The sequence below is a fragment of the Macaca nemestrina genome, chromosome 1, assembly GCF_043159975.1.
Source record: "Macaca nemestrina isolate mMacNem1 chromosome 1, mMacNem.hap1, whole genome shotgun sequence".
Classification (NCBI taxonomy): Eukaryota; Metazoa; Chordata; class Mammalia; order Primates; family Cercopithecidae; genus Macaca; species Macaca nemestrina.
In genome coordinates, this window is record NC_092125.1 from 698,089 (window position 1) to 723,201 (window position 25,113).

General features: G+C 42.7%; 2 protein-coding genes and 1 pseudogene across 2 annotated transcripts; all 3 read right to left on the minus strand.

Moving 5' to 3' along the window:
- Window positions 1-586: 586 nt before the first annotated feature.
- Window positions 587-1,632, minus strand: LOC139356392 (olfactory receptor 2T11-like; annotated as a pseudogene).
- A 10,031-nt stretch (window positions 1,633-11,663) lies between these two features.
- On the minus strand, window positions 11,664-13,687 carry LOC105474777 (olfactory receptor 2T2-like). Its single transcript, XM_011729608.3, is given in 2 exon segments — window positions 11,664-12,975; window positions 12,977-13,687. Coding segments are annotated over 2 exon segments (972 nt in total). The 5' UTR covers window positions 13,651-13,687; the 3' UTR covers window positions 11,664-12,677.
- A 9,405-nt stretch (window positions 13,688-23,092) lies between these two features.
- LOC139357156 (olfactory receptor 2T27-like) lies at window positions 23,093-24,461 on the minus strand. Its single transcript, XM_071072981.1, has one exon. It carries the CDS (start codon window positions 24,099-24,101, stop codon window positions 23,148-23,150), a length of 954 nt encoding a protein of 317 aa, XP_070929082.1. The 5' UTR covers window positions 24,102-24,461; the 3' UTR covers window positions 23,093-23,147.
- Between the last annotated feature and the right edge of the window lie 652 nt (window positions 24,462-25,113).

The following is a 25,113-nucleotide window of genomic DNA, read 5'->3' on the forward strand; positions in this document are numbered from 1 at the left end:
TTAACGAACCTGGTGTCCTGTGAATACTCTCAAGGAAAGTGGCAGCCATGTTCTTTGATGCTAAGTACTCGAGTCTATTCCCTGCGCGTAGCTGTGTCATGTTGAGCCTCCACCCATTCATACTCAGTTCTGTGCAATTCACCAGCATTTTTTGTGGCCTAGTATTTGACAGCTGCTGTCTGTACTCAAGAGGGTCAGAGATCCAAAGATAATATTAGAGCTTATGGTTACTTGGGGTCAATACTATAATAAGAAACACGACTAAAGTGTGTGCTTTATCTTCTTTGCCACTTGTGTATTGACATTCTTTTACTCTATTGCTACAAAACTAATCACAGAATTTGACTGTAAACATTTGATAGCTTTTGTAGATTCTTTCATTTTGTGTTGTTTAAACATGAACATCTATTGTGAAACAGATCTAGTTCAGAGTGAAAGTTTGCTGTGAACTCTAATATCTGGGGTTTTTCTTCCCTAGAGAAAATAAACAATTATTTAACTGAATAAACCATTCTTGATACTTCACACTGAAAGGTCTCTGCATAACAGCACATCTTTCCCTTGCTCCCCTGAGGAGAGTGAATCATCCTAACTGCCAATAGTAAGGAGACGTTGACAGCTGACCAAATCTCCAGGAAAACAGGGCACACGGAGGAAGGTCTTCGGAGCCTTACCCTCCTGGCAGTGACTCTCTAAGCATCACTTGTGGTGACTTTCTGAGCAGATGAGGAACCTGCAAGCACTTTTTTAATGCCCCTGTGATGTCCTTGTTTGAGGCTGTAGGTGAGAGGGTTGAGCACGGGTGTGACAGTGGAATAGAGGCTGACACTACCTTGTCCTGCTCGGGGGCATGGAACAGACCGAGGCAGCATGTATGTGTAGAAGGCAGCTCCATAGAAGATGCTAACCACAGTCAAGTGGGAGGAACAGGTGTGAAGGCCTGTCTGTGACCTTCAGCAGAGCGCATGCAGTGGACAGTTAACAAGACGAGGGAGTAGGAGGTGGAGACGATCGAGATGGGGATGAGCAACATGAGGACACAGCAGCTGCACATCAGAGTTTCATACAAGGACGTGTCCACACAGGCCAGTTTGAGAATCGCCGGGATCTCACAGAAAAAATGGTCGATTCTGCAGGAGCCACAGTCAGGGACAGTCATGGTGATGGGTGTGAGCAGAAAGCCAGCGAGGGAGCCACCAAACAGGGCATGAGCAGCCAGCAAGAGACACATCTTGTGGTCCATCAGGACTGGGTATCTCAGAGGGTTACAGCCAGCCACGCAGCGGTCATAGGCCATGAGGCCCGGTAGGAAGAACTCAGACCAATCATGGTCACGTAGCAGAAGATCTGGATGCCACAGGCCACAAAGGAAATGGTTCTCTAGGAACCACGTCCACCAGGAGCTCTGGGGCAGTGGTGCTGATGAAAAGGGTGTCCATGAGGGGCAGCTGGCCGAGCAGAAAGCACATGGGGGTGTGGAGGCGACAGTCCACCTGAACCAAGAATATCATGACCAAATTTGCAGTTACAGCCACTGCGAAAACAGCCAAGATCACTGTGAATACGATCCCCGTAGCCTCACCCTTCACCAGAAGCCCCGGGAGGGTGAAGTCAGGATGACGTGTTCGTCATTGATGTGGCCCCACGAGCGTCCCAGGGCAGCGGGAAGACAAGGCCCAGGGAGGAGGCAAGAACACGTTCAAGATGGGAAAGGTCTGCAGTGGAGGTGACATTTCTGAGGGTACCGTCAGGATGAAGCTCCCAGGGTAGAGGCTAGAAAAGAACCAGCAGACCGACATGCGCATCATAAAGCGGAAACTGTGGCTACAGTCAGAACTGCTGCTTCTGTGTTGTGTCTGTTCATGCTGCTGGAGGTTGTGGTAACCGCATGATACAATTGCTGTGTCCTACACCAAGAACGGGGTTTTAACCATGTCTGTTCTGTCCATGCTGCATTTCTCGTATCCAGGACGTTATCTAGCCCTTAGTAGGGTTAAGTAAATGCTAGTTGGAAAAGCAGGATGCTGGATTCATTGATTGGCAGAATGGATAAAGTGGAGTGAAGTAAATCACTGAGGAAATGAAGGGTTAGGATAACTTTTGGGGCTTCGTGAATAAAACGTTCTCTATGTTTTATTATTTGTATAAGTTTAAGGACGAGTGCAGTGTCATGACATGGATATGTTGCATAGTGGAGTCTTGTCCTTCAGTGTAACCGTAATTCAAATAGCGTAGGTTGTGCTCATATTCATTTCTCACCCTTCGGTCCCCTTCACCCCCTACTCTTCCAAGTCTTCGATGCCTATTATGCCACCGTATGTCTAAAGTTGGGACTCCTCCGTGTTCTTTGCACTGTTTTGCTAACCTTTTTGACGATCTTTCTTCAGGTAAGTTAGAGGGTGAAGAAAACTATTTGCAAAAACTCCAGAATTAAATTTTTAAAAAGCGGTTTATGACACTAAGCTCACTCCTTGCATTGCTCTCCATTGCTCCTGTAGGTTTGGGAAATGGGCAAGGAAATTACAAGGAAAGTGTTGGCAGGTTGAAGCTTTGTCACCAGGAGACACAGGAGCAGGGTTCACCAAGCTACATGTCTGCCAGCGTTACCGGAACTGAGGCCAGAGCTAAACTCAGGCTTAGAAAGCTATGGAGATGTATGGGAATGTGACAGCAACAGGCCAGTTTAAGGAGGGATTTTATCTTTAACTTATATCAGGTGAAAGATTCAAATGTTAGACAAAAAGAACCATACATGTAAAAATTACCACCCTCTGCCCAACTAGCCCCCCGCCCCCGCATGGCAGGCTTCAGTGGCTTGAGTCTCAAACATTTATCAAAGGGGGAGCCTAGGGGCACGCCGCAAGGCTTTTTCCCCCTTTCACATGTTGCTGGACACCTTGGCTCCGCTATCTAGTGTTGCCAGATTTAGCAAATAAAGATACAGGACACTCAGCTATGTTTCACTTTCAGATGATCAAAAAATCTGTTTAAGTTCATAATGTACTTACAATCAAAAAAAGGGTTCACCATTTATCTGAAATTCAAATTTAGCTGGTTGTCCTTTACCATGCAGAAGTCATACCTGGTTTCACAAAGGTACCAGAATTGTAATGACCTTGAAAAGTGACCAGTAGAATCAGTACAAATTAAGAGTCTAAAAAACGTTTATATACTAACATCAAAATTAAACTGGCTTACTCCCAATTTCCCTGTGATCGATACATTCAGATTACTGTGAAAGGGGCTGAGGACTGGCCTCCTCTGTCAGGCCTCCCAGAAATACTCCGTGGTCAAAACTAAGTCTAGGTCAGTGAGTCTTAACCTCCGGATCTTTTAAATTCTATTCCATTTCCCAAGGATAACTGAACACAAATATTGTCTAAAAATGTTCTAATTCAAAGCCCAAAAATATAAAACATAACTCCAAAACTTCCTAGAATCAACCCACATTAAGGAGAAGAGAGCACATCTCTCATATTAAACAAATTCAAACATTTTATCCAAAATGTATAAAACACTAAAAACAGGCCAGTGTGGTGGTTCATGCCTGTGACCCCAGCACTTAGGGAGGCCAAGGATCACTTGAAGCCAGGAGTTTGAGATGAGCCTGGCCTGGGCAACACAGCAGAGCTCGTCTTTATGAAAACATGAACTAGCCAGGCGTGGTGGTGGCACGTCTGTCTCCCAGCAACTCAGGAGGCTGAGCTGGGAGAACTGCTTGAGGCTAGGAGTTTGAGGTTACAGAGAGCTAGGATTGTGCCACTGCACTCCAGCCTGGGTGACAGAGAAGACCCTGTCTCTAAAAATAAGTAAAACATTTATAACAATTAAACATCTAGAGCATTTCTCGTGTCCATAGCTCGTAGGAGCCTGGCTTAATCCATCGTGACATTTTAATCTGGTTGTTCCACGAACTTTCCCACGCTCTCCCTGCTGTCTCGTGAATCCCCCCGTCTAATCTCAGCACAACCATCAGAGTCACAGTGGGACTCGCATCACACCACCAGTCACAGTGGGACCCGCATCACGCCACCAGAGTCACAGTGGGGCCCGCATCACACCACCAGAGTCACAGTGGGACCCGCATCACGCCACCAGTCACAGTGGGACCCCGCATCACGCCACCAGAGTCAGTGGGACCCGCATCACACCACGCCACTTTCCGCTTGAAACCTGCCGTTGTGCTTCACATCATGCGTTAAGGCCGGTCACGTTCTGAACGTTTCATCCTCTGAAATCATCTCCTGCCGACTCCAGCCTGTTTGATCCCGGGCTGCAGCGACGGTCGCTTCCTTGTTTGTCCTCTGTCCCCACTTTGCAAGAGCCCCGAGCCCAGGCCTTTGCGTCTGCTGCTGCCCTGCCTGGGCTCCTCCTCCATCCATGCAAGGCCATCCCCTCATGTCCTTCAGGGCTTTGCTCAAAAGCCACCTGCTCAGAGGGGCCTATTCTGGTCCTATGACTTTTTCTTCACTTTTCTTCACACCGTCTGACACACTATGCTGTGTTTTGTGTTTATCTCAAGCTGGAAAGTAAACTTCATGTGAATAAGGGGTTTTGCCGATTTTGTTAACTGAACTCTCACCATCTAAAGAAACAACTGGCACATTGTAAATTTTGGTTGAATAAATCGTTTTTAAACACATGCAGCCAGCAAAAAATGCAAATTATTTTTATGCTTTTTAAGATATATCTCTAGAATTCCTTCAAAACACCCCGATTTTATAAAATGTGCTGAAGAAATAATTTTCATGCCAGGCACTTGGTGTTTATCTTCAATGCAAAACAAAATTGACAAAAATATGGGATCCACCCACATTTGATAAGAAACTTCATTCTAGGAAACAAAGAAATCAAGAGTTTCTAAGATCAGACAGCAATATAACTTTTACTTCTAAATTAGAAAATTTGAGAATTATGCTGTGGTTTAAAATAAATATACCTAGAATAACTAAGAGTCAGCATAATTCACAAAAAAGGAGGAACTACTCCCCACTTCCTCTGCCTTCTGAATCTGTCCTTGCTATGACAGGTCTTCACTCACGTAGGTACCAATAGGTTGAAATAACTTTGGCTTCAAGTGTTATTACACATCCAGAGATTGTACTGTAGATGATAATAGTTAGAATTCACCTTACGTTAAACAGACAAAAAGAAAATCATTGTGTATGATTTGTTGCAGAATTCCATCTGCCTTTTATGATTAGAATAGTTGTCTTAAATAATGCCATAGGGCTTAATTTGCTACTTAAATTGAATGATGCTGTAATACTTAGTTTAATGTTAAATATAAACCATATGGGCAGAATAATCTTCCGCCTCCAGCAAAGGTCCTCATGTGCTAACGTCTGGAACCAATGAATATGCTCTCTTAAGTGGCAAAGACTTTGCAGGTGTGATTAAGAATTCTGAGATGAGATTATTCTGAATTCTGCTGTTGGACTCAATGTAAACACCAAGGCCTTACACGGGAGACACGAGGCAGGAGAGTCAGACGTGATATGAAAACAGGTCGGGTCGGGGGGACTCAGTCGGTCTCCGGGTTTGACGATAGAGGGGACCCCAAGCCAAGGAATGTAGGCGGTCTCTGGAAACTGGAGAGGGCTAGGAAATAAGACTCTCTTACAACCTCGTGGAAAAGGTAGTCCCTTCCCAACATTGTGATTTCAATGCAGTGAGACCAGCTTCCAACTTCTGACCTCCAGGCTGTGATATTATAAAACTTGGTCATTTGGTACCACAGCCATAGGGAACTTCTACGCCAATAAATGATTTTCTTAGTTTTTAGACAAAATTGAGACGTGTTGCAACAATAAACAGGCGAGCACTTGTGTAGTGCTTGCTGGGTCCCAGGCACCACGGCACGGGTGCCAATGTTTCCACCTGCTCCTCACAGCACCTCCACGGGTCCATCACTGGACTTATCCCCATCTCACAGCTGGTAAAACTGAGGCTCGGAAGTCAGATGGGAGAGCTGGAACCAGGCTCAAGGACTCAGCTTTTGTTTTTCATGCTCTCTCTGCCTTAGCTACTCCCCAAAGACAACATCCCTTTGAGCATCACTCAAGTTTACAACCAGCAAAAGAGAAGTTAAACGAATACAGCGTACAAGGCCATAAACACACTCAAGGAAAATTTGAACTTCTGATCACAAGTTGTCTAATCAAAGTGACAAAAATGAAGTTAATTTTCCAGAAACTCAAAATTCTCCCTAACTCCTGGGCAATTCTCAGTCATTACATGCCTGCCTGCAGGTGTCTGGCTTTATATTGGGGTCTATGAAAAAAAAAATCTTGGGTGTACCCCGAGAAAGGTCTTGCCAATGCCCCTCACACATGTCACTGCTGTGAGACTGCGGAGGACAATGCCCCATTCGACAGGCACGTCTCCAGTCCCACACAGCATTGCCGCTGTTAACACGCAGTCCTGTGCGTTCTATGCCCTGTTGGGATTTCAGATTTGAAGATCTCTAATGTGGCAGAGTTCACCTAAGGGGAGAACAATTCCGATGTCTCTAGCATAAAGACAAGACAAATATATTTAAGGTAACGGGTATCTCAATTACATTGATTTGATCTTTACAAATCATATGAATGTATTATATGTACCTTACAAAAAAAGAGAATGACCCTTGAATATTACAATTGAAATAAATTCATTTCCAAAAAATTACAGAATTTTGAACTGAATTTAAATATTGTGTAATACACTGAAATGGTACTACAGCGATCCTATCAATGATTTATGAAACATTTTTTCAACATAATTGCCCTTGTATACAATGTTTTCCCAGGTACTGAAGACCGCTAATGGGCAGGAGAGATTTTTTAAACAGTTTTAAAAGACAATTCAAAGGGCCAACGCTGTAGTCAGACTTTACTATTCTTATGGTTATGTTTAATTTTGTTGTAATACTAGATCACTTTTTGAGAAGTTCCCTAAAGGTAGGGGCATGAGGGAACTAAGTTACAGGACAGTCTCCCTATTATGGATCGAGGACAGTCATGGGACCATTTTTGATATAATTATTCATGATGGCCTCTTTTGCCAATCAAGTGGTCTTTTCAGGCCTCTCAGGTGGAGTCATAAAAACTCACCACTCCCTCCTAATACGTGTCTATCACTGCGCAGTTAGGGTCACATTCTTACTCTTGAGAGGCGATGAAATACAGTGAAACGTGAATACACTTAGCTGGGCGCTAGCACAGAGGCAGGGGGCTTGAACTTAATTTTATTCTTTCCTAGAGCATGCAACCATGAAGCTTCCTCAATAGCAATGTAGAAGGCCACAATGCAGAAATAGTTTGTCAATCTTATTCAACGAACTTCTACATGAGAGCTGGGTTGTATCAATGTTGATAAAGGGGGAGCCTCAAACTGCTGGTGGGAATTAGAATGGGTTTTCTGGGTTTTTTTTTTTTTTTGTCGTTGTTTTTTGAGAGAGCACTAAGTCAATGCCAGGAGTTTAAAAAATATGTACAAGCTTCCACTCCTAGGAAAGTGTAGTATGGAAATAATCAGATGAGTGGGCAACTTATTTAAAAAAACCCATTCTGGTGTTATTTCGCAATAAGAAAGTGGAAGTAACCTAAGCATCTGCCAACTGGACACATACTAGATAATTTTAGGTTTTAGTACATAATAGAGTTCTAAGTGACCACTGGAATGTAAGGTGATCTACATTCATCACCATATAGCAGGTTCATTGTATTCTTAAGTGAAAAGGTGGCATATTTTCCACCTCTATAATATATATACATATGCGTGCGTACGTGTGTGTATGTGTGTCTATATGTATGTAATCTCCTTACAACTCTACTCTCTACCTTTGAACTGAAATCCCTTAATACATACACAGCATGTATTAATAATCTTGTCCTTAGAAATAATCCAAAGGAAGACTTTTAGTCTTTCAAAATTACACAAAGCCGTTACTTGCGAGCATCCCTGCCTTGGGCCAAAATTATATCCTTTCTCCCTTTGAAGTCGTTTCCACAGTTGATCCAGGGAGACAGCAAAGCAGTTTTCATTAAACCTTCATATTCAGAAGCTGAGGCCCAAAGATATGGTTTTAACTACATTCAAACATGTTTCTGATTTTAATTTTTCCAAGTTTGTGGAATAGTTAACATCACTGATCATTTTCAGTTAAGCACTTTGGAATTCCAGGGAAAGAATTTTGATGACATCAGCTGACACATGTAATCCTAAACCTTGCAATTAAATTCAGTCACGAGTTTTCTGCTTCCACCCTTGAGCAAATGCCCCTAATGGAACTTACCTCCTGTTTCTTCAAAGAAAGAATATATGAAGAATCTAGCAAAAGCCAATGACTTTTTTTTTTTCAACATAAGCTGCAATTTTAAAATAGTTAGAAATCACTTAGTGAATCCGGAAATAATTTAAGTACAGTTTTTGGGTTTTTTTTTTTTTGCTTCTAGCATCACCCCGACATGCAGTTCTATGTGAGCCTGTACAAGTCACCTAACTTTGTTAAACTCCAGTTTCCATGACGTCTCTTCAAACCTGAGATGCCAAGTTTTTTTTTTTTTTTTTTTTTTTTTTTAAGGATTTTTAGAAACTAGAGTTTGTACTTTGGGGTAACTACGCCTTCTAAAGTGAAATACTTTTCATTCATTTCTTACACTCGTATTTATTAAGGGCAAATTCATGAAAGTTTTCGTTTCTTACACTCATATTCACTCATTTATTAAGGGCAAATTTGTGAAATAGTTTTCATTCGTTTCTTAGACTCATTTATTAAGGGCAGATTCTCTATCAGGAAAGTTTTTAGGTCCTTGGGATGCATCACAAAATAAAGATCCTTGTTTTTAGGTTTGTGATGATTTAATAAAACCAAAGAAGCTTAAAGTGCTCATAAAAATACAATGTGAAATAACCAGTGTTGAAGCTACAGGTCATTTATTTACCATTTTATATTCTTAACTAGTTGTATAAACCAAGGGAATGTAGTCAAGATTAAATGTTTTCTTGGCCTTTGATGACCTGGGATTTAGAAGGAAGCACACAGTGAAATGCTGGAAAGTGTGCATGGTCACGGGAGTCACCCAGGTTTAAGAAATCTACCCTCAATACAATCCAACTGGAAAAAAGCTTAAAAATGCATCTGGCTTTTATCATTTGTGTAAGAATCAGCCTATTGTTTTAACTAAATAACCTATCAATGCCATACGATTATCTATTAATACAATTGTTTCATGTATGGAACTTTGTAGAGTCAGGACCTGACGTTTTGGTCATTTTGCTTTCACATAATTGTCAGAATTCTCAGACTTCATTTAAAGTCAGTTGTTTAACTTGACAGGGATGTTCTGTCACTAATTTTTTCAATTTTCAGTTTTTAATTTTTGTGGATACAGAGGTCTGCATTCTTTTCTTTAATGCTAAATAATTATTTATCATTAGTTATCTAATTATCTTCAGTTTCTCTGATCATTCCTTTTTGCCTGATATCTTCCTGAGTATTGAATAAGGCAGTTAAATAAGGTATTTAAATAAGTAGACTGTATGTTTTCTTCTATTATAATTTTATATTGCATAGATGCTTGCTGTATAAATAAGAAGTCTGTAGAAGCAAGCGTTCAGTTAACTTTATATCCATATCCCTCACCTGCAGAAAGACCCCACAGGGAATCTGATTACCCCTCGACGTGGGTCATCAGGTCCTCGCTAGACCAGCCTAACTGGCCTCCAACAGCAAATGAACATGGCTTTCACCAGCATGTTGCTCTGAAGGGACCTTTGTCCCCAGGTCATATGAGGGTTAAGCTGGCAGCTGCACATCATCATGCCATGTGCTTCTCCCACTTTGTGTTTTTGAGACAGTCTTGCTGTTGCCAAGGCTGGCGTGCAGTGGGCACGATCTCGGCCCATTGTAACCTCCAGTCTGAGTTCAAGCATTTCTCCTGCCTCAGCCGAGTAGCTGGGATTACAGGCATGTGCCAACCACGCCAATTTTTTGTATTTTTAGTAGAGACAGGGTTTCGCCATGTTGGGCAGGCTAAACTCCTGGCCTCAAGTGATCCACCTGCCTCAGCCACCTAAAATGCTGGGATTACAGGCATGAGCCACCGTGCCCGGCCGCTTCTCCCCTTTGTCAATTATCAGTATCGTGGCTTGGCACAAAACACCAGACCAGAGGTTAGAAGATGTGGTTCTGAAGGCCCATCTGCCTCTCGCTTGAATGGGGAAATAACTTGCTGTGAACATCAGCTTCTTCATCTCCCATGGGGCCGATTCTTTAATATTTTGTGAAGATCAGAATCAAAAATCAGATCATGTAGTTAAATGTTTTCAAAACTAGGGACAGTCCTGGGGACAGTCTATGTTTTCCTCATAACTTGGATTAGTGCATGTCATGTTTCAGGTATACAACTAATATTAAGTTACTAAATTATGTATATTACTTAATAATTCATATATTTTAATAAGCAAATCTGGTGACCACAAATTACCTGATGAAGAACTTGGTGAGATGACTGGGGAAAAATCCTTGGTCACTCCCTTTTACAGTGGGACTAGTTGTATGTGTGAGGAGAGTGGGTACCCACCATGTGTAAAATGAGACTTAATTTTTTTTTAAGTTGTATTGAAGTAGAGCCTACAACAGAAAAGTGCACACGTCAACAGTGGAAAGATTGATAAATCACCAGGATAAGAACATGTTGATGTAACCACCACGGAATTGCTTGAATAGACTCAAACATTGAATAAGTCACTCCTTCCATGCCCCTATCACTAAAGTCCATGATATCCCTAGAAACTTGTCAAAATGCACCTCACTTATTGCTTCAGCAATACTTTTGAAATGTCTGTCAGTGTTAGAGTTAAATATTCTAGTTAAATGTGCAGAGAATTAATCTTGGAAATAACAAAAGTCCTATTTTTTAATATTTAGCAACTGAGGAAATGGGAAAAAACACAAATGTCCCAGGATAGAGCACAGAGGCAGTGTGAATTGGAGGAGTGTTGTAGAGGGAAGATAGATCAAGGGGGTGCTAGCTAAGGCAGGAGAATGGAGAAGGGGGAGGGCACTAGTGCAGATACAAAGGAATTAAATGTGAATGGAGCTGAATTGAAATAACACTGAGGATATTTCACAGATGAATCCTGGTCTGTTTCTTCACTTAATAATCCCTCCAGGACATTCTTCCATCTCTTTTCCATGCGTTTGATTTCAGGGTCAAGATCAAATTATTAGGAACATTCTGAATAAAAAACCTAGGGATTAGCATATTGAAGGGAATATTCTTTATCTACATCAACAATGGGGGAAACATTGTTCCTTCCACCTGTGTTGACACTAGAACATAAGACTGAGGAACCTTTGCTTAGTCTTCAACTGTGTAACAAGATTTAGAAAACACTGGACAAAGTGGTATCAAAGAAAGACACCAGGTCCCTCAATATTTTTTATTTCTCCTATTTCAGGACCTTACACACAGAAGCAGCTAAAGTTAAATGGTGGGGTGAGTGCAGTCTTGGCTTAGTATTCCAAAGTCACACATCTATCAAAGCACCACACTTAACTCCAACTCATTACAGAAATACTTGTCTTGAGCATATCAGTGAAGATGTTGAGAATAAGAAAATTGAGCAACTTATTCCAAGGGAACTAAGTAGAATGAATAAACCAAGACATTTTATCTATTACCATTTAAGTGTAAATGGCCGTTTTGTAGGTTTTCGGCCATGTAACAATCTTAATGGCAGTCAGTTTTCAATAAATGAATATTTCCAGGAATATATTGGACTCCATGGGAATAAACGCAGGGCAAGTATTTATAATGTTTTATCACTTACCTCTGAACTAAGAACATTCATAAAATGTAAGAATAAAGAATCAAAATACGATAGTATCACCTAAAAGTTTTCTAAATAAAACTGCTACACGTTTAGCACTGGAAAATATTTTACTTGTATTGAATGTTTGAAAGTAAATCAAGGAGGTGGCAAATGCTCCGATTTCCATTCAGAGGTTGGTCAGCAATGCAGACAGAAGGATCATGATCACAGGTTAACACGGGCACTCCAGAGGGCGGCTGGGCTTGCCAGGAACGGTTTCTACGGCTGCCTGCCTGAGAATCCCCTCTGGAAAGGTTTCTTGGTGAATCCAGTTGAACAAGTTGGCTAATGCAGAGATGCTCCCCAGCTTTGCTATTGTTGCCAAGTAATCATCGCAACAGGATGATTTTGCCTGTTAATAATTTTGAATTAGCTAAGTGACAACATTCTTCAGAAGCAATACCGTATTTTCTGAAATAGCTGCGTTATTGGTTGCAGCACTGCGGATGTTAGAGTCCCCACTAGTCCTCCCTGATCACAGTCCCCACCCTGATGCCCTGGGAGTCCCCGCTAGTCCTTTCTGGTCACAGTCGCCACCCTGATGCCCTGGGAGTCCCCGCTAGTCCTTCCTGGTCACAGTCGCCACCCTGATGCCCTGGGAGTCCCCGCTAGTCCTTCCTGGTCACAGTCGCCACCCTGATGCCCTGGGAGTCCCCGCTAGTCCTTCCTGGTCACAGTCGCCACCGTGATGCCCTGGGAGTCCCCGCTAGTCCTTCCTGGTCACAGTTGCCACCCTGAGCTTCAGAACCAATACCGTATTTTCCGGAATAACTGCGTCATTGGCCGCAGCACCGCAGATGTTTGCAGAGTCCCCGCTAGTCCTTCCTGATCACAGTCCCCACCCTGATGCTCTGGGAGGAGCCACATCTCCCCAGCACTTTCCTCAGAGCTGCGGCCACCTCTTGATTCCTCAAGCTGTAGATGAGTGGGTTGAGCATGGGGGTGAGGATGGTGTAGAAGGCGGACACCACTTTGTCCTTCCCCGGGGTGTGGTAGGAGTGGGGCAGCACGTTGGTGTAGAAGGCCGCCCCGTAGAACATGCTCACCACCGTGACGTGGGAGGAACACGTAGCAAAGGCTTTGCGCCGGCCCTCAGCAGAGTTCATCCGGTGCAGTCAGGAGGATGCGCGTGTAGGACACGGAGATGACGGACAGAGGAGGGAGCAGCATCAGCACGCAGCAGGCATACATCAGGGTCTCGTAGAGCGACGTGTCTGTGCACGACAACCTCAGCACGGCTGGGATCTCACAGAAAAAGTGATTGATCTCTCGGGAGCTACAGAAGGGGAAACTCATAGTGACAGGAGTCAGCATGAACCCATCCAAGGAGCCGCCCGCCCAGGAGCCGAGCACCATGAATAAGCAGAGCCTGCGGTTCATGAGGAGAGGGTACCGGAGAGGGTCGCACACAGCCACGTGCCGGTCATAGGCCATGAGACCCAGCAGGAAGAATTCCCCTCCAATCAGGGTCAGGTAGAGGAAGATCTGAAGTGCGCAGCCCAGGAAGGAAATGGTCTTGTCCTTGGACAGGAGGTCCTGGAGCATCTTGGGGACCGTGATACAGATGTAGATGGTGTCCATGATGGAGAGCTGGCTGAGCAAGAAGTACATGGGAGTGTGGAGGCGGGAGTCCACATGGATGAGCAGAATCATGAGCACGTTGGCTGTTATGGCCACCACAAAGATGGAGAAGACTATTGCAAAGAGAAGCCCGGGGAAGGCAGGATGGGTGATGAGGCCTGTGAGGACGAAGTTAGTGGAGTTCTGGAGAAGGCCCTCCATGCCCATGGTCCATGAGAGCTCCGTGGGCTGTCGAGGCAGAAATCCGGCAGCTTATTTAACGACCTGACATGTAGAAAGAGCCCACCAGAAATAGGATGTCAGCAGTGTGTGATAAAGCAAAGATCACCTACTTCAGGATCATTTGAAATCCCAGTTTCAGTGTTAATGATCTGTATGATATTGGACAGAAAATCTCTCAACTAAATTTCATCAACTGTGAAAGCTCATCCTAGTTCTATACAGGCTGGATGTGAGATGTAAATGTAATAATTCATACAGTACCTGGTTTAGAATTGGCTTATTTTGATCTTCTGAATACATTTTATAATCTTACCACTTTAGATTGAAAGTTTTCTGAGGGTGGTTACCGTGCCTTATTTCCCATTTCGCCTTGCAATACATGGTTTGGGTTTAAATTGTTCTCTGCATCTCCATTAAGACGATTGTATTAAGATCATACACAGATATCTAACTTGTGACTTACGAAATTGGTAGAAAATATCTAGATAACTGACTTTTTTGGCTGCTGTTCCTAAACAGCTTTACAACAAGTCTGCAACCTCAAAGCAGTACAGATGACCTCATTTGAGGTCAGGAGCCGCTGTCTTGTGGTTAGACTTTTGCCCTGCAAAGGGAGTTCATGTTTTAGTCATGGATTGCTATGAGACCTTGTGTTTTTCTCACAGACTAATATGGGGATCATAAATCTGGAAGGACCACCACAAACTGCTTCAGAGCAGGACTTTAGTTTCCTTATCATGGTGGTCTACTCTGGTTGACAATGAATTCTGCTAAAAATTTTATGACTAGATACTGCATCATATCACTCGATGGACTTAATCTTCTCTTGTTTAGCCAAAACGTTAGCGTTTCTGACAGAGTGGCATTCTGAACCTGTCCTAGTGTAATATCTTCCCAGGAATCCACTGCTAGTTGGGTTTTTTCCTCAAATTTCTCTACCATTTTGCTGCTCCTTCATGTCTCTAAAAATAACTAGTCAGTTGCAGTGGCTCACACCTATAGTCCCAGCACTTCGGGTGGCTGAAGCAGGCAGATCACCTGAGGTCAGGACTTTGAGACCAGCCTGGCCAACATGGTGAAACCTCATCTCTACTAAAAATACAAAAGTTAGTCGGGCTTGGGGGCAGGTGGCTGTAAAATCCCAGCTACTCGGGAGGCTGAGGAAGGAGAATCGGTTGGGCGGGGGAGGCGGGGGTTGCAGTGAGCCGAGATCATGCCATTGCACTCCAGCCTGCGGACAAGAGCGAGACTTCGTCTCAAAAAACAAAACATAACAGAATCTATAGCTGGTAAAGACATTTCTGAACTCAAGACAGCAGTATCAAGCATTCCTTGAACTAAATGGAATGAGTTCTCATGCTTTTTTGAGTAACGTGAATGTGTGTTCTTTTGATATGTTCAGGGATATTGAGGGATGAATTGTTCCTTTTAGATTATGGTGTACCTCTTTCTCATTTTAGTGACAGGATTACTGAAGAAATGTTTCTGTAAAACGTTTTGGCCACCAATACTACAAATATATCTGAATCTTTTGGCTCCAGAATAGTCAAATTTATAGTCTCTGAAGCATCAAGAAGGAATAAACTCCCCTTACGTTGAAGCAAAAACAATAGGAACAGTAGACAGTTTTCCTTCTTAGTGCTCAAAGATGGAGATGTGCGTAATAGACCTAAAAGATGAGTAAACTTTCAAATAGAAAAAGAAAAGCAATTTTTATGTTGGTCTGTGCTGAAACTTCAATTAATCACACCTTGGTTGAGGAGAAAAAATATATATGAGCATCAAATATTAACTCCTGTCAAGCTTGATAAGAGTCAGTTACTTTTGCTTTCTCTAATAGGTGTAAGATTTTCTTGTGATAGCCACAGCTTTGAGTCATGGGTCAAGAGACTATTTAAATATAAAATTCCATTTATAGTGGCTTTTGCAACAGCTTGTTGGAAAAGTATTAATCTGGCAGACAATAAGGTTATCTTGACCCATATCTATTGTTTCACTTAAATGCATTATGGATATTATACATTAGTTACTATAATCCTTTAAAAATACACTTTGAGAAACTGAAACAGGCAAGAATGAGGCAAACGAAAGTGACTTAAAATAATTACTTTTGGATCAGAACATGAGCCAGAGCATTTCGTTTCATGTAAATAATCAGACTCCACTTCACAAGGTATTCAAAGGGAAGGCAAAACAGTCTATTGCCTCAAATGTCTGATAGAGTAAACCATTTTCAACTCCCAGATCTTATCTCATTGTAGATCCCAGAAGATGAGAGTAAAAAAGCTGAAATAGAAAAATATGATTTTAGCCAACCTCCCTTATTTTTATACAACCAAGACTGTTTAAAAAAGATTAGAGATTGCTTGAGTGTGTTGTGTGTACATGTGTGTAGAGTGTTCATATGGGTGCGCATGGCATGGGCGGGGTGCGCACGGCATGGGCGGGGTGCGCATGGCATGGGTAGGGATGTGTGTAGGGAGCAGCCGCGCTGAAGAGCAGAACACTACACTGCTCGGCACAAACGAGCAATTCACCCATTTCAATGAAGCCAATATTGAAAACCAAATGTGACATGTTCAAATGCGAGCCTGATATTGTTCCATAGGATACTGGGCATTGCAAGTAGGCAGAGAAAGTATCTGCATTATGAAAAAATGTATCAGTTACTTCTGTTTACGTCAGTTCCGGGCATCTAAATGTTAACATTTGAGTTGATGCTATTTAACATGATGTGTGGTTTGGCTTATTCACACACACAAGATCCTAGATTCCATTCCCCATCAGGTCATCTTTCCTCCACTATGATTATTCTCTACTCTAAGACCCTTAGGTTTTTTCCTATTTCCCTCATCAACTAGTCTTTCCAAAAAAAGGCTTTTGAAAGAAAGGAGGAAGACAAAAAAGAAAGCTTTTATTTCCATGATCGAAGCTTCAGGCCTTTCTGCTGTTCAAGGCGGGGAACGCTTTGTCCCCAGTGCAGGTTAGAACATAACCCAGAAACCCTGACCCCCAGGACCAGTTATAACGTCACCCAGTGTTGCAGCATAATTATCTGGCAGGAACGGGAGGGTGGGAAGATCGAGCCCAGAGGTGGAGGACACCGTGCACAGGAGCTCTGCGTCTGTTATCTGCACACTTGGGGCTGACGGGTAAGGGATGAGTGAGCTCACCAAGAGGCATTTATTCTACCTGCGGTCAGCCACATGGCGAGAAGCAGGAAAGAGAATGAGGAGAATCTCCCTGCAGGGTGCCAGGCGATCAAAGCTGGATGTTTCAGGACAACAGTCCTGGGGTTGTTCTGGGAGAAGCCACAGAAGTCAAGCACAATTGGTGACTCACTGAAAATTGTATGAAGAGATCTCCAAGGGAGGTCAGATGTTATTCTACCGGGAAGAGCTTCGTGCAATTCATTGACACCCCTTTCCGGGAATTCAGCATGACGAGAGCTACGAGAAGAATCAGCCAGTGTCCCTTCTGTGGCAATCCAGCTGCTAACCAGAACTGACCTTCTCCACTTGACACAATTTACCTGCAGAGCTTTAAAGGGAGGGGTTTTCCATTCCATCCTTGGAGACAGAACGCCTCAAGTGCAAACACATTCCGTGTTCAGGACCCTCACCTAGTACTGTGTGAGCTAAGATTAACAGCAACTGACAATATTCTTAAGGGGTATATAGCTAAGTTTGATTAATGTATCACATCAAAAAGCCTCATAAAAGCAAATCATTTTTAGGTCTAAAGTGGGGATTTCTAAAAATGAAAATATGTTGGGGACTATTTTAAAAGGTGTTTAACCACAAATAGCAGCTAATGCCGTTGTGCTTTACTCAGCTGTCAAAATCGCTTTGGGGATGACATGCATAGTTACTTCTCCAGACCTCAGTGTTCTTTCAGTAAAAGAATGGGTTAGTAACATGCTGGTGACACGTCAAAGTGCCACATAGCTCTAAGTCATCATTTGTCACTGAATGAGAAAAAGGGGGCCAAGTACATTGGGGTCTTTCTGCTTTGATTAAAGCTTGTAAAGAGAAGATAATGGTGTGAAAGGCACTAAGAAGATAGAGGAAGAGAAACAGGAAGTTGTGATATTCCCCAAACCGTAAAGAACAGGGCTTTACATGTGCCGGGTAGTTTAGTTTTACAACATACATGAAGTCACAGCAAATAAGATGCTACACATCAGCTTGAGTAGTGGACAGAGGTACAGATTCCCCTTATCTGTGGGAGACAGTTTAAGACCCCCCCACCATGGATGTCTGGAACTGCAGACAGCACTGAGCCCTATACATCCACTATATTCTATCCATGCATACATACCTATGATCAAGTTGAATTTATAGATTAGGCACAGTAAGGAAGGGATTGATAATAAAATAGAACACCTAAGACAATATACCGTGGCTATAACTTAGTTTGATGTGTCACAGCAAAACTTGCAGTTTTCTTCATGATTTCAAAGAAAGTTTTTCTTAACCTAGATCTTGGCAAACTCAGCTTATGAAGTTTAAGTCAAGAACTTTCACCTTTTTACTTAAAGCACCTTATTAGCCTCTCTCCGGCACACCTAAGTTGCTTCACGGCTCCATCTCTTCGGGGCCGTTAAGAAAAATTACTGAGTTACTTGAATCCAAGCACTGCGAGCCCGCCACAGTCGATGACCCAGATAGCTACTGAATGACTTGGGGTAGCACAGACAGCGTGAAGAAGCCAGACCAAAGGACGATCCGTGTCCTCTGCAGGACAAAAGTTCATCATACTCAAGATGGTGTGCAATTTAAAATTTGAGATTTTTCATTTAATATTTTTTTAAACATGGTAGATAGCAGGAACCTGGCAGATTGCAGGTAACTAAAACCGGAAATGAAAGTGTTAAAAGAATCCCGAGATTTCCTCTTATCTCAAAAGGTTCACCCAAGGGCTAGAGGGACTGAAATGATCTTAAAGCACAAAACTTTTAAAGAGAATAAGTGATCACTGCTTTGAAGACAGTGTATTGCAAGAACCAGAAGACAGGAGTCAGTCCAGTTAAACAGTGCAACACTGGAGAGGGAAACCGGTCTGATTCCAAAACTCGAGACTGCAAGAGGACATGGTCAAAGACAGTGTAAATCATGTCAGAAAAGGCTCGAAAGCAGGAATTGGGCACCTGGGGTGAAAGAAAGGCGAGAGTCCAGTCTAACCACAGCTGAAGAGCCCACGGAGAGCTGAGGTGTGTGGGGTGGAGCGCAGCTGGAAAGTGAAGGTGGAGAGACCAGAGCTCAGTGTTGAGAAATAAGGTGTAAATGGGAATTGTTTCAGTAAGTTACATATGCTGAAATAGGTACGTACAAAAGATCTAGCAGTTTTAGTCTCTCCACAGCAACCTAGTATCCAAGGATGTGAATTTATCTTTCCCTTTACCTTATATCTCCAGTTCTAATTACATACTGCCTTAGATATCCCACTCTACCTGCATACTTTTAAGGATTTTATCTTAAGGCACATGTGGATGCCTTATAGGGTAAATAAAAGAGGAAGGAGGTTAGGGGAAAAAAAAAAAAGGAAAAAATCAAATTTTTCTCCAAGCATGCAGAAAGTCTTCAGTCACACCTAAATACATATGAAAGGCAGCAATTGTCATTTAACTTAAAAGGTAAATTAAAATTTTAACAAAATATTCAGAGGGCAATTTATGCTTATCCAGTAATATGCACCCTTGCTACCAGTTAAAGTCTGAAACTTTCTTCCAGCTGTCAGCTCTCACACACCATTTTCCTCCAGTAAATCTCTTCATATTATTCTAAACTATTAGATTTCCCTTAGCTTCCCACGTTTCATGCTAAATGCTCCTTTTCAGTCATCTGCTTGCCGATTAGTGAATATATGCATTTATGCTTCTTAATCCTGAGAAGGACCACTGCCCTCAGTTATCAGCAGATAAGCTCACAGTAAGGTGGCCTTCTAAAAGTTACAGAGTAATACCTCAAGAAAACATCCCAATATCTGGGTAATGTTCTGGTTTTCATGAAATCTAAGATCCTACCTCAGAATCTGGGTCCACGTCTTTCTAAAGCAGCAGTGGAAAGTCAGACTTAAATACATGTGTGTGGGGGTGAGGCTAGGTCAGAAAGTCTTTTCACCAATAGATTCCCACATCCCCCAGGAAGAATTCCTGGGTTAGCAATTAATCCAGGTTGACTGGGCTTACCATGAATTTTAGAAGCAGCCCCATCCTTTCTTGCAGAGGGTGCATTGTTTTCCCAAGTGAAGGACTGGAATTGTTTCTTGCTATTTCATCATGAAAATGTCTTACTGAATCTTGGCATCTCTCCAGAGATGGAGAAGTGATATGGGGATAAGAGCCTTGCTCTAAATTGAAAATTAGATTTTAAATCTTTAGAAATACAAGCTATGACAAAACTCTCCGTCACTGGCCTATTTTGTTTGGGGAGAAATATTTAAAGTTATAAATATAAGTCTGAACCAAAGGCCTTGGAGCCAAGTCTCCGTGTAGAGGTTTCTGGTGCCAAGGTTGAGGATGCACCTGGGAAAAAGGAACAAAATGACAGGAGTAGCTGAGATTTGTGCTTCTTCCAAAGAGGGTTGGGAGACTCCAATATTTAAAAGTGAAACAGTGGACATTTGAGAAAAAAAGGGGGGGAAGTGTGGGTAAATGGAGTAAGCGGTTGCCTTCTTTCAAGGCGTTGATCAGTGTTCACTGAATTCGCACTTTAGATGTGAAAGGAGAGGGTTTAGAGGAACAGTCAAGCTGGGCATTCATCTCCTGCTCAATCTGGATTTGTATATAAAGGCACACAGAGGAAAGAGTCAAATACGCATTTCTTTCAGGGAAGTGGAGGGATGACCCCCAGGCCTGTCTGTCCACTGCCTCTGAAGATAAGCCGTTCATTTACATTGTCAGTACAACATTCAACAGAATGGTTTTAAGGGTAAAGATCTTTGGGCCGGCAAGGAATTTCCTTGGGAGCAAATTGTGAGGGAGGTTCCTTGGGGAGGGATGTAGCCTTCTACCTGTGTAGCTATCCATTCGGGAACAGTATGGAGTCTGTAGCTATCCAGTCAGGAACAATATGAAATAGTTTTTTGCATGACAGTTCCCAAGCTTGACTTTTTCCTTTGGCTGAGTTTGGGTCCCAAGAGTTATTTTCCTTCTACTTTCTCCTACCTGCTATTTTCACAAAAGTGGCATTTGTCACACAGGTTAAGTGTTCTTCAGAATTAATTTGTCTTATGCATAGTACAGAAGAACGTTGAATTCAGTAGGAATAAAGGAGACATGAGAAACTAGAAGAATGAGGGAAAGGATGCAATGGGTAGAGAAGTGAGGGTAAAACAAGTTATACGTTTTCTAAAATTTTTCACAAGAGTATATCAAGATATTTAAAGATTAGGAAAATTGAACTTCCTAACATTTGTTTCTCTAATGGGGAAAAGTGGTCTTGTTTGGGGAGCAGAACAACTTCCATAAGAGTAATAACATGGAATACTTTTCATGATTTAAGTCAGCTAATGGGCACATGATCATTTCTAGTCATCACAAATCCATTAGACACATACCTTATGTCCTCCTAATGTTACAGAAAAACAGAAAACCCTATACCTCTTCAGCCTTTAGAATGTGATTCAATAATTCTTCCTAAAAATTTGTATGTCATCCATAAAGTTCTCCAAGTAGCTATCGGATTGGATAGACTCTTCCCTCTGGTGTGATGTGTCTTTCTACAGAGCCACAAATGGGTTATGATCAATATTGATCCTCTGCAACCCTGGATTGGTCTCAGTGCCCAATTTGGCTATAGCCACAGGGGAGTTGATTTTGCTGTCAGCCAGTTTTCCTCAATGTGCCATAAAACTTTTTACAGTTGTCATGAAAGTGTTTGAGAAGTGCTGCTGTATCAATTAGGAAAGTTAATACAAGCCCAACCTAAGGAAAAATAAGACCTGTGAACAAGGTATTGATTGGTATTAGTTTCTAACTCACATGTCACAATGTTTTGTCTAGTGTTGAATTTAGTTATCTTGTGAAAATAGAGTCTACGTTATTTCTATAAAAGGTATTTTGTGGCATCTCAATCTTCCTTTGTTTTTTTCATTTTTCGCTTCTCTTCCTTCAACTTTTCAAGAAGTAATCTTTTTATATCAGTAGGTATAGACTTTGTTGCTACAAGCCGAGAGCGACTCCCAAAGGTTGGAGTTTAGATTCTCAGTGTTTTATTTGCAAATAATTCTGCCTGCTCACTCTCACTCCATTCTGAAAGTGCCGCTTGACATTTAGGGTGAATCTATTTGGAAAAACCCTGCTAGTTACTATAAGAATTTTTAAGTGTTTCTTTCTAAATTTCTAAAGATATGGGCCCTTCTGCTCATGTCTGAAAAACAGACAATCCATTTTCACACTGCTATAAAATACCCAAGACCGGGTAATTTATAAAGAAAAAGGTTAAATGGGCTCAGTTCTACATGGCTGTGGAGGCCTCACAACCATGCTGGAAGGTGAAGGAGAAGCAAAGGCATGTCTTACATGGCAGCAGGCAAGAGGCATGTGCAGGGGAACAGCCCTTAGTAAAACCATCAGATCTTACGAGACTTATTCATCATGAGAACAGCATGGGAAAACCCCCTCCCCCCAACCCCAGGATTCAATTACCTCCCACGAGGCCCCTCGCACTATATGGGAATTATAGGAGCTAGAATTCAAGATGATATTTGGGTGGGGACACAGCCAACCCTTATCAGACACATTCCAATAAGTTAACTGGAGGCTGTCAAGAAATAGTTATATGCTGAGGTTGCTGAGATCTACAGTAAGAATCATCTTCTAATCTTTGGAATTGTGTAGAAGGAAAAAACATTTGTGGTAATTTTGCTGTCACACCTTAAACTGCAAAACTTATAGCCACGGTGTGTGATGTGTTTAGGGTAAGAAAAAAACGCATTACATTTATGGTAGATGAGCAAGTTTGTGTTGTGACCGACATCAGGTTCTATACTACGGTTTCGGGCTTCCCCCGGGAGTCTTAGAACACAGCCTCTGAGGATAAGATGGTGACTGCTATGTTTGAAATATGGTGTTTGATGAGTTGATTCTTTATAATGGTCAGTGGACAGTGTCTAAAGGGGAGAAGTCGGGAGAAGTCAGGGAAGCAGCTGAAGATGACCGTTTCTTTTGTCGTGACTGAGCGGAGCCAGAAACAGGCTACTCCGTGATTTTTACTGGAATGCACAACCTTGTTAAAAGCTGATGGGTAACTACTAAACCCCAACTTTAGGCCTACGCCATCCCAAGCTGTTCGTTGTTCAGAACCTTCATTCCTTTCAAAAATGAAATCCTTAAAATCCCAGGCAACTTTCCAAACCTCATGCCCCACAGTTGCTGGCATGGGGGCGACTTGTTTCCAGGCAGAGAATATTTAAATTCAAGGGCAACGACAAAGTCTTGTATCCTTCATTTCAAATCTCTAGCAGCATATGCAGTTTCTTTAGAAAGCGGTTACCTTTCCTGAGGACACACACCTCCCCACCACCTTCTGTAGGGCCCCTGTGACATCCTTGTTCCTAAGGCTATAAATGAGTGGGTTGAGCATGGGAGTGAGGATGGTGTAGAAGGCAGACACAGCTTTGTCCTGCTCAGGGGTGTGGTAAGAGTGAGGCAGCACGTATGTGTACATGGCAGCCCCATAGAAGAGGCCCACAACCACCATGTGTGAGGAGCAGGTGGCCACAGCCTTTCGCCTCCCCTCTGCCTCACTCATCCTATAAACAGTCATGAGAATTCTTGTGTACGAGGCTGAGATGACAGAGAAAGGGATGAGGAGCATCATAATGCAGCAGACATACATGGCTGTCTCGTAGGCCGACGTGTCCGTGCAGGAGAGCTTCAGAAGGGCAGGGACCTCACAGAAGAAGTGGTTGATCTCCCGAGAGGCACAGAAGGGGAACTGCATGGTGACGGGGGTGAGCAGGAAACCATCCACAGACCCTCCCAGCCAGGCTGCCGCCACAACCAACCAGCAGACCCTACGGCTCATGAGGACAGGGTAGCGGAGAGGGTTGCAGACGGCTATGTAGCGATCATAGGACATGAGTCCTAGGAGGAAGAACTCAGCCCCTGCTAAGGTCAGGTAGAGGAAGTGTTGGGCAGTGCATCCTGCAAAGGAAATGGCTCTCTGGCTCATCACCTGGTCCACCAGCATTTTGGGCACAATGGTGGAAATGTACAGGATGTCCATGAGGGAGAGCTGGCTGAGCAGGAAGTACATGGGGGTGTGGAGGCCGGAGTCTGTGTGGATGAGAATGATCATGGCCATGTTGCTGGCTACAGAGGTCACAAAGACCAGGAGAACGAGGGCAAAGAGAAGCCAAGGGAAACGGGCGTTGCTGAACAAACCCAAGAGGATGAAGTCGGCATACACGGAATAATTGCCCCGCTCCATAGCTCTGTAGGGTACACAAGAGAGACATAACGGTTAGGTTGGGAAAGGTATCCGATTTACCTAAAACATTATGAAGCAGTCATGAACAAACCAAGGTCAAGTCATCTTCCTGAAGCTCATAATTTCCTGAGAGCTGCCATAGCACAATCCTGCTCAATCTCATATCATAGTTCAGGATGATTTTCTTGATTTGGTGACTACTATTTAGAGTTCATGATGAAACAATCTTTCTGTTCATGACCACATTCACTTCTATCTTTCGAGTACCACCTTACATCGGGGGGATGCACTTAAGGAACCAGCCTGATTGAATAGGAGAGGGTGGTGGGAGGAAAGGAGGATTGCCCCTGTCCTAGACTGCTCTCCTTACACTAGACTCGAGTTCTCACAGTTTGAATATCACCAAGAGTATATGTGTTGCCTATTGAATAACTGCATTGATCTGACCTAATTTCTACCATTCTGGACACGTTTGTACATTGTCAAATGCAAGTGCTTCACTTCTATCAGGCAGCATATTTGAAAATGAGCCTGTGTTGAATAAAAAGAGCTGAATTCTGAGAGGTCATCCGAAAATTCATAGGAAGAAATTCACGGGAGAAAATGTTTAGGGTCAAGCAGTGTTTGCTTTCCTTCTTGCAGCAGAAAACTACTGGTTAACATACGACTCGTTAACAATTAAGTTAAATGGTAGTATAACATTTTATGAATATTAGATAGTGTATCCCAAAAGGGATCTCAAACTCGAAGTTAGATTATGCATGTATATCCATATCAGTTAGTATCTTACCCATTTAGGGACACATGAATTATGTGGATAGCTTCTCTGCATCGTACGGAGCTGCACTGTCCAGTGTGGAGCCCGAGACATGATGCTCCAAGTCAAGATGTGCCGTCAGTACAAGTTACATTAAGAATTCCAAGTCTTGTTAAAAATACATGCAGCACAGCTCCTTAAAACTGTTGATTATGTGGTAAGTATTTTAGATACATTTGGATCTAGATTAAAATT